The sequence below is a fragment of the Acipenser ruthenus genome, chromosome 14 (genome assembly GCF_902713425.1).
Source record: "Acipenser ruthenus chromosome 14, fAciRut3.2 maternal haplotype, whole genome shotgun sequence".
NCBI classification, from domain to species: domain Eukaryota; kingdom Metazoa; phylum Chordata; class Actinopteri; order Acipenseriformes; family Acipenseridae; genus Acipenser; species Acipenser ruthenus.
Genome location: NC_081202.1, coordinates 20,548,082 through 20,558,587, shown reverse-complemented (window position 1 = coordinate 20,558,587; position 10,506 = coordinate 20,548,082). Strand labels below are relative to the sequence as shown.

The 10,506-nt window shown below is 35.1% G+C and overlaps 1 protein-coding gene across 1 annotated transcript; it reads left to right on the top strand.

Moving 5' to 3' along the window:
* On the top strand, positions 1-3,347 carry LOC117419566 (putative Dol-P-Glc:Glc(2)Man(9)GlcNAc(2)-PP-Dol alpha-1,2-glucosyltransferase). Its single transcript, XM_034032436.3, has 3 exons — positions 1-466; positions 740-937; positions 1,302-3,347. The coding sequence occupies exons 1-3, from the start codon at positions 305-307 to the stop codon at positions 2,358-2,360; spliced, it is 1,419 nt and encodes a 472-aa protein (XP_033888327.3). The 5' UTR covers positions 1-304; the 3' UTR covers positions 2,361-3,347.
* Positions 3,348-10,506: the final 7,159 nt, after the last annotated feature.

The window sequence follows — 10,506 nt, the reverse complement described above, 5'->3', positions numbered from 1 at the left end:
TGTATATCATTGCATTAAAGTAACTTTAATGCAATGATAATTATCTTCTATGGATTTTATTTGGAAATTACATGGGTTTCCGGGGGGATGAGTTACAACAGGACTCCCTGTCAAACGACTGTAGTTTATTTTCCTGGGCTTTGGCTTTTTCGTAATTCTGTTTTATCAAATGCCATGGAATTTTAAATTCTGGGACCTCTATGCTTTAAAAATACGACTTCTTTTCTAAAAACCTAGTTGCACATGCATCGGGATTTTTTTTCTTTCTACAAATGTGATCTTTTACGGTAAAACAACTAAAATAATGGAGAAAGTGGAGTGGTATATTTTCGCTTCCCTCGGCACATACTTTCTGATCTCCTGCATTTTATTCTCAAAAGTCACACGAGAGCAAAAGGAGCCCTACATGGACGAGATATTTCATGTACCACAAGTTCAGAAATACTGCGAAGGTAGATTCAATGAGGTATGTATTCTTTTCCCTAAAACTCTTGTGATTAAAACAAAGATCCACAAATGACTCAATACATTTTTACCTTTTTCATCAAAATGCAAATGTTACGAAAAAAATATATATAGGATATAAATTATGGTAAAAAATAAAATAAAATAAAATACGTTCTCCAGTCACAATCTTTGTCAAACCAGTTACATAGGCCTAATGTACTATATGATGATTCATCGATATGCATTTACAACTGCAATAAACTTTATGACAACATTTGACTCTCTTTTTCAGTGGGATCCCATGATCACAACTTTACCTGGCTTGTACTTGGTTTCTGTTGGAATAGTTAAATCTTTAGTCTGGTTGGCTGGATGGTCAGGAAAGGTGGTCTGCTCCACAGGAATGCTGAGGTTCATTAATCTCCTCTTCAGCAGTGGAAACCTGTACTTAATTTATCTCATCCTGTGCAAGTTGCACCAAACAGACAAGGTAGTGTATGTAATTTCCTGTTGGTGACTGTCCTCCTGTGGAAAGAGATGGTAGCATTTTTTTGTTGGTAACACACACATATCTTTGGTGTAAATATTGTATGACGCCTTACTATTTACATCCTTACTAATGTTAACAACCCTGCCTAATATAATTACATTTTATAACACAAACCCTAGCCCAACCATAAACCTTAACCTAGTCATTAGTAACAGTTATTACTGGGAAAACCCAGAAAATGACTGACAGATTTATAAAGGTGTAAATAAGGGAGGAATTGCATTGATTTAAACAGATATATATTGTTAGTGTTCTGCTATTGATGCACCCCAAGGTTATTTATATTTTGAGTGTTCTGTTCCAGACCGCCTCTACATCTCGGAGAATTTTGTCTGCTTTGGCACTCTCCTCATTTCCGGTTCTATACTTCTTCACATTCCTCTACTACACGGATGTAGGGTCCACCTTCTTCACCCTATCTGCCTACTTGATGTGCCTCTATGGAAGCCACAAAATCTCTGGACTACTGGGGTTCTGTGCCGTCATGTTTCGCCAGACAAACATCATTTGGGTTGTATTCTGTGCTGGAGTTCTTATAGCCCAGAAGTTGACTGAAGCATGGAAGACAGAACTGACAAAGAAAAGAGAAGATAAAGTCTCCACCTCAACTGAGGCATCTATCACAGAGATAAAAAAAGTTACCCAGTTCATGGTGGAATACATACTGTCAGCAACAAATGTGAAGAGTTTGATCAGTTTGACGTGGCCTTATGTCATGTTGCTGGTGGGCTTTCTTGTTTTTATTGTACTTAATGGTGGGGTAGTTGTAGGGGACAGGAGCAGCCACGAGGCTTGTCTGAATTTCCCACAGTTGTTTTACTTTTTCTCATTTACGTTAGCATTTTCAATTTCCCATTCATTGTCTTACCAGAAAATTATAAACTTTATTCAATCCCTGAAGAAGCACCCTATTTTTTTCCTCTCCCTCACCGCCCTGTCATTATTCTTGGTTTGGAAGTTTACTTATGTCCATAAGTATTTACTGGCTGACGACAGACACTACTCTTTCTATTTATGGAAGAAGATTTTCCAGAAGCACAGACTTGTCCCTTTCATACTGGTTCCAGGCTATATATTTGCAGCTTGGAGTTTTGTTGACTCACTGAAGTCCAAATCTTTGTTCTGGAAACTAATGTTTTGTGTATGTTTAGTTGCTGCAATAGTCCCCCAAAGGTTGTTGGAATTTCGATATTATATCCTGCCATATTTAATCTATAGACTCAATATTCAAGTGCCGTCAGTGTTCAGGCTTGTTTTAGAGCTAGGTTTATATACAATTGTGAATGCACTGACTTTTTACCTTTTCCTAAATAGACCTTTTCATTGGTCTGGTAGCTGGGAAGTGCAGAGATTTATGTGGTGACATTCTATATGCCCAGTGTGGGAGAAAAGTATACTTTTTATATTGGCTACAAAATACGTAAAGACAGTACTGTGAATGAGTATTTCTATAAACTAAGAAAATAAAGCCATAATGTCATGTAATAAGGGTGTAATAAGTAGGTTGTAAAATAAAAATAAAATACTGGATTTGAAGTACCAAAGGGAAATGTCTACAACTATTGGTTTGTGGGCTTTTTAAAGAAAATGAGGTAGGTACATGTACATTTTCAATTAATACTGTATTCCTTTAGTTTGGGTTATTTCTTACCATCGTTATTGTTTTGACTGTAAGTGTTTCTCAATGCCCTAAAAAGACTTTCCGTCTTTCTGACTTTACCATTTTTCAGTACTACTACATATACCGCCATTGAGTATTTTATAGTTATTGATGAATATTTCTTTTTTTATCAGTGTGCTTTTTGCTTGTTGGCTCTCCCACAGTATATGGGTGTGTGTGTGTGAATAAAATCCATTCCAATGCTGAGTTTATTTATATAGCACTTGACACCTATCTTTGTGGACAAATTGGCTGTCTACAATGACACTGATCATGTTAAGCTTTAGAGACCCAATTATCAATTGTATCACAATAATCAATGATTGTTCCAACACGACTCCACAAACCTGTCTTTCTTTGTGGAGCTGGAAGAGTTACTACTTAACTAGTTTTGCACCCTTTAAACTATTGGTTATTGGATAATGCCTGATCATGTTAAAAACCTGCACATACCCTTTACTAAAATGTACTATTGGACAGATTTTTAAATCTCACCCAACCCAGGGTAACTATATTTACATTGCCTCTTGACACTCTGTCCCATGGCCCCTGGGATCACAAGAGATTAAGACAGTTTTCATTCAATTGAAACACATATTGCTCTGTGAAAATGTATCATGTATGTAATATGACTATATTGGTACATTTGCAATGTTTACTGTTTTAATAAATGATATGGTTGGACATAAATCAGATAAATTCTTCTTTTTTTGTGTGTGTATTGCATATCTTTCTCTTTTTAGTTTAGGAACTACATTCCTCAACAATTTAGAAATGTATTAGTACCCTTCTTGTTTTTTTTATTTTTATTTTTATTATTATTTAGTCTTGTAGCAACTCTTGAATGTGAATGTGAATGTTTTTCATCATTTCAGCACTAGATGGCCTAATTGAACTGTTCTAGACACTGAGTAAAATATAATGCACTCATTCTATACTGCTAGTTTACATAGTTTTTCTATGTTTATTAAGACAGTTTCTAAAGCAGCTTGCATGAACTGGTTTTAAAATCAATGTTGCTGTTTATTTAAGGAGAGGGGAACTCTCTAACTGAAATGCAGATGCACAAGTGTAGAGTGCTGCCCCAAATCGTTGTGCATCAATAGGCAAACGTTTGCTGTATTTCTTTTTAAGTCAGAAATAGGCATTTTTACATGGGGAACTACATATTACACGGCAGTGGGTACATTTCACAGAAATCGTGAAAACTGATGGCTATGAAAAAAATACAGCCTTACCAATCGGTATAACATCCAGAGTAAAGTATCATTAGATGGTGCTTTCAAGCATGAAAATAATAGGTGACCATTGCACTTTGAGAAGTATTTTGCTAAACAAGTGATACATTCTATATTTGGGCAGGTGAAGTAATCCAGCTGGGAATTGGACCTACAAGCATCTTATCCAAAGACTATGAAGCAAAACATTTGGTAAATCTCCAAAAACAAAGGGCTTAACTGTACGGTTAAATGCATTCGTTTTGATAATGTTGGTAATAGTTATGTAGGAGAAAAAGTTTGACAGTAATTGCAACTGAGACTTCATGAAAATGAAAGCTAATACATTTCAAGAGGTACTTTTTTTAATACACAGAGAATTAGTGTTTTAAATTTAAATTATGAACAAGGCTTCCAGATACAATATAGTATGTCGACTCTTACTCTTGAGAAATAACACATACTGTAAAAACAAAAATGAATCCCTTTATATCTTCTAAGCAGAGAACATTACAGGTAATTGTTCACAGTATGCAGTTATTTTGTACGGCCAACAGCTGCAGTCTGGGAATAACATCACTTTAACCCAACACACCAGAAGTGCTTATTGACTTAATAAACTATAACCTACTTCAGTTCTACCGTTTATTCAGTTTCTAACCTCTTTTTATTTTGCCAACAAAACCTTTTTTTTATGAGCTGCTGCAGTTTAAGCATAATCTTTTGTGTAGTTTTCAATTTGTCTGAGTTTTAAGGCGTACTTGGAGATGATTTTGGTAATAGTACATTCTTTCTTGGAACTGAAAGAAATGTTTACGTTCTTGGAAATGACATCTTGAACACTGATTGGTAGAACCTTTTTAGATATGACGAAAAATCTTTCACCAAGCTATGCTATATGTATAAAAGTAATTGTGTTCTGTTCACAATTATGTATGTAAAATAAATATTAAAGTACGATTGGAAAGCTTGAATAATCAGGATTGGTCATACTAAATGATGTTTTTAAATGAGGAAAATGCTTTCTAATTATGAAATGGTGTGTAATTGCAAGTTGTGTTTGTGGCAAAATCTGCCAAGGGGAATTAATTAAAACTATATACACTATGCTGAAAACATGTTCCTCTCAAGGCTAAGCTAAGCAACAAATACAATGTGGTTTCCTGGCATGAATTGTGTCATGTGGTCAGTTTTTATTTATATTAAAATGCAAGTAGAATTTTAGAAACTCAAATCTAACATTACATTTCATGACATTTTTCACACATACTGTATTGTTTCAAAGAACCCAGAGAAAGTATATTGATTTACCAAAATAATAGCATTAGCAATAGAATGTGCAATATCAAGAGTTTCATCAGGATAAATGCTTATGTATCTTTGAGATGTTCAAATACCAGTATCCTAGAGACAGCACATGTCATAACTTTCCTCATGCAGCTATATAACTGAAGGAAGCTTTCAGAATTATTAGCTGAGATAACAGAGTTGACAAACCACACAATGGCCACCGAGTCATGAAAATCCTGGTTACTAAAATGACCATGCCTGACATTGACATTATTTCTCTCTTCCCCAGCCACCTCACCTGCTTTGTCACACAGCCTTCCACAAGTTCTCTGTAAAGACAGGTCATTTATGGGCCAGAATGCACGTACAGACAGGTGCACCCCTCAGAGGTGGAGAAGACAAGCAACAATAGCTAGTTTCATTTGGGTCATACAAGTGTAGTACCAGTTCACAATATAATAAACATTTAAAAAGTTAATGAAACTGAATAACCAAGTTCAACATGCCACTACATTAGCAAAAGACTCAAAACCTTGTGTTAAAATTCTAAAATGTAGTATCCATCTTGACAGTTTTTTAAAATGTATTTCTCATGGAAACCACCAAAATATTCTTGATGTTTTTGAGTTAATGTGAGTTTGTGGATCCGCTACTGAAACTGCGTGGAATGTGTGGTTGCCATAAACACTAAATATCAGCTTAAGAAAAAGAAGTTGCAGCAGGGAAATGAATTTGATCCAAGCTTAAAGTGAACTGATAAACTCATGTATTGATATTGACAGTCACATATGCTGTAGTTTGGTGCGTGATACATGGGTGAAATCTGCAGTTCACATTTTGTAACATCCGAAATTACATTGTTAATGACAGGTGGACATTGTTGATTTAAACCCTAACATCTTATTTTGTTCTCCAAATTTAGTCATTGAGATTAAGTTGGTAAACTCAAAGAAATAATCAATGAACACAATTCCACTCTCCAGCAGCTGTGTGAAACTGGATACAGAAATGCTATCACATGTACTGAGAATTTTTGTTCACTAAAATATAACTTATCCACACATTCAATGAGGTCCCTGATTACACTTATTTAGGATTTACAATTTTTAAATGTATATAATTAGTTTGAAAACACCAACACATTTTGAACCTCAGTGTCCACTGTTGCAGACTAATTCAAATTGAAGATATCAAATCTTCATTACATTGTTAAGATGTACCTCTAGTTTCCTGATTTCAAAGGGCTCGTTGGCTTTGTCATCATTGATATACTTCTTGCTGAGCAGAAGATTTTGATTTCATATGAAAATCGATCTGATTAGATGGCAATTTCTTTGAAACCTATTTCTGTATTGACTCATTTAATGCAGTATGTGTGCTAGCAAATCTTAGCTGGAACAAAAACTGATGGGCGGAGGATTTTTTTGTTCTTCTAAAACAAACTTTATTTACAGCACAGGAGCATTAAGATAAACATTGGTGATTGTACCCAAGCTTTTTTATATAACACATTTTAACAGCATCTTTAGAAATAATACTCTGCTGAAGCAATGACTCCACTCCACAGGGATGATGTAGCTCTGGTCTCTATTTATCAACATGGAGGCAGGGAGGCTGTACTTCCCAGTCTTTCCCATAGGTCACAGAGAGTCTTAAACCTGCTCTCTCCCTCTCTCACCTCAGCAAAAGCAGCTACTTCAACTCACACCGAGGCTGTTGGGTCTGATCTCTTACAGTACCTGCTTACTGGGTTTATTTATTTATTATAGTTTTTGATGTTTTATTTTGTACCTTGCCTAATTTTGTAATGCTATCAAAATTATTTTTGGATACACAGCCATGAGACAGACTTTCCTGCATAAATCTTGCCCTGAAAGTGAATTACTCCAACTCCAATTGGCTTGTTTTAAAACCTTAGTCTTTCAAGTCAAAGCTTTTGTCCAAAGGCGAGCAGACAGCTGGGAGAACCTTTATATGTGTTGCGTGACAGCCTGCTAGTGAGAAGACAAGTCTAAGAAAATTTAGTGGAAAGCATATTGGAATACAAATTCCAGTTTATGTAGAGTATAGTAGATGAATACAATTTAAAATACAGATTTACTAAAGCATTTGTGTGCATATGTTGTAGTTTGCAATTCTGTTTTCCAATAAAGATTGTAATTAATTAGGATTGTTCACTTTGAGTCAACTGCTGTAAATTGGGTGTAGAATAGTGTTTTTGTATATATTAACAATATGTTGTTTTCACTAATCTGTTGTAAGTGCTGAATACACATTTTATTATACTTTGGTTGATGCAATAGAGATTAAATGAACCAAAAGATTCTGAGACTAAACTGAAATTACTCCTGAGGGTTCTGTCTGAACAGCTGCCATCTGACATCCCTGGTGAGAAACTTTAGGGGATTAATACCTTCCAAAAACCACTTGAGCTCTCTCCTATTTTATGACATATCCCTACGCTTACATAATTATTTGTTTATTTAGCAGACACCTTTATCCAAGGCGACTTACAGAGACTAGGGTGTGTGAACTATGCATCAGCTGCAGAGTCAGTTACAATTACATCTCACCCGAAAGACAGAGCACAAGTGACTTGCTCAGGGTCACACAATGAGTCAGTGGCTGAGGTGGGATTTGAACTGGGGACCTCCTGGTTACAAGCCCTTTTCTTTAACCACTGGACCACACAGCCTCCTTCGAGACATGTCTATTACATCTTGAGATAACATTATTTTTTAAACATACTTTAAAACCACGTTAAGACCTTACAAATATTTCATGATGGCTTGAAATAGTTCATACATTTGTGCTGGTGTTTGACTCTGCCAGGACTCCTCAAGAGATTATCATGATGAGTATGTTTTCTGCTCAGGAAGTGTCACAAAAGGGAAAAACAGCACAGCAGGACATCTTCACAAATGCATTTCTGTGGTTAAAGTTTATAATTGTAATTGAAACTAATAAAGACTGTAAAGCAGTTTTAATGAAAATGACGATTACTTTGCATCACATTAGACAGAATACAACATTTTACATCTAAAAAAGGGAGCATATGATTATGTGTAGGAGGAATAAATTGAGACGAGTAGGAGGATTATTAAAACGTCTCTTTTAATCCTTCTAAAGCAATTAGGAAATAAGTAGCTGAAAATGTTTTAATGTGATGGGACTCAGGGAGATTAGACTACTCAGCTTGATGCTGGGAGAGTGATTACATTATCTTTAAAGCATATCACTAATAAAATAATAAATCTGACACATTCCAATATTTGTTATTGCAAGGCTTTCCACTTTATGAGGATTAATTAACTCCAGTCATCATCTAAAATTCTGAAAAAACAACCTAGAATGAGTTCACTTATAGTTTTAAAAAAAACAACTCCTCTCAAAAAATGTTGATCTATCTGTGAGAATGAGTTCATTTGCTTTAGGAATGCAATAATTTGACCACTAAAATGCAGTATTTCAAAGATGAGAGTCTATATTTAAACATGCCATGGTACTGTAAAATATTAAATATTATTAAACCTGCCAACCTTCTCAATATAACATTTTCAATTAGTTATGTATATTGCAGGAATAAAAGCCTTATAATATTAGTTCAATTTTCTATGAGCTTCCAGAGTTAGTGAATCTTTTGGTGTTACACCAGAGAAACTTTTGGAAGCATTTGAAACATCAGTCTATGAGATTATTCACATATTCAGAAACAATTCTTAATTGTTCCTCACTTAAGTGTGCCAAGTCAATGGTTGCTCATATTGATTGAACAATAGAGTGAGAACAAACACTCAAGTGTTGGTTCTGAATATGGCTGTAAACAGCTGTTATCTGAATTTTGAGGGCCTAAGTTGCCACCCTAATCAAAAAGATCTTCTGGGGATGTTCTATCCAATTGGAAACATTGCTGCTGAATTTGTTGAATTACGGTATTGTCAATCTACTGGCTACATTTAATGTGTGGAAGCAGGGAGTGTGAATGTTCTGCCACAGTGGATCAGCAACCTTTATGGAGAATGACAAGGGAGAGACATTTCTTTTTTTGCCCCCTTTCTGCAGCACATGTCTAATCATCAAGAAGTGTTATAACAAGTTGGTTAATTTAAATCAATTACAAGCAGTGAGGAAAGTCCTTGTGTCTGTTAGAGGCCGATAAGCTTTTTTGTAATTTCAAGGTTTATGGCATCTACTGTATTTTGTAAGCACATGAGAACATGTAGGGAACAGAAAGGATCAAAGCAAACGTAGCTGAAAAAAGGAAATGATATGGGTGGATTTCAAGGCAAATGAAAACCTAAATTCAGTGAAAAGGAAAATGGAATGTTAGTGGAGCATAAAATAAAGACTTTTAGTGTAGTGCCAAAAATAAATTAATGAAACAAGTCACTGTTTAGCAGTCACTATTTGGGGCAACTCTGATGAAAAAACATCCAGTCTAGTAAACTTCAATAGGAACCAGTTTTATAGTATAATGGTCTCAGAGATAGACTACAACTAGCACTATAAATGCAGTATAGCCTGGGATCGTGAGTACATACTTGAACAATATGGATACATTCAATGTCAAGTATGGTAAAAAAAAATCATTAAAATACTGTATTATAACAGCACCAAAAAGTTTGATCTCCAATTTGCTAGAAAGAGCTACTGTATTTGCATAACTGGGAGCCAATTTCTTGCTGAGAATTCAGCAGTCTGTTGCAGACAAAGTGTCAACTAGATAATAGATTCAGCTCTTCCAGTTGAAATTTTACAGGGTTCGCTAATGACTTCTTTATCCTAAAAGGGAGGGAAAAGTATTTGTTTCTGGTATACCTGACAGGAAGAATATTTTCTGGGTTCAGTACTGCTTTGGGGGAAATCTCAAGCACTAGCAAGCAAATATGTGCATATGTAAAAATAATTGTTACACCAGTAGTGTAACAGGTGAAAAGGTGTGTACACATTGAAACACAAAGTGAAGTAGACAAATCTTTCATCAAATTGTGAAATTTCACAATCAAATGTGACAGCCTTGTCTGCTACTCTACAAAAAGCTAAGCAAAAGACAGGTACAAAGAAAAGGGAAAGTATTACATATGTGAATAATGCTTCGAATGAGAATGTGATTCGCCAAATATTTTGGCTTTACGGTATACTGTAGGCTTCGGGATATTCCAGATGTTACCGTAATCGTACAGTACACTATAAAAATGACTTTAACTCAATGGAAGCTTTTGGTATTCACAAGCTGCAACGTGTAACACCTGCTTGTGAAACATAGGTTAATTTAAAAGTATATAATTTGCAACTTCAATTATGAACCCATGGAGTGTACATACAGTCATATGTTGATAATT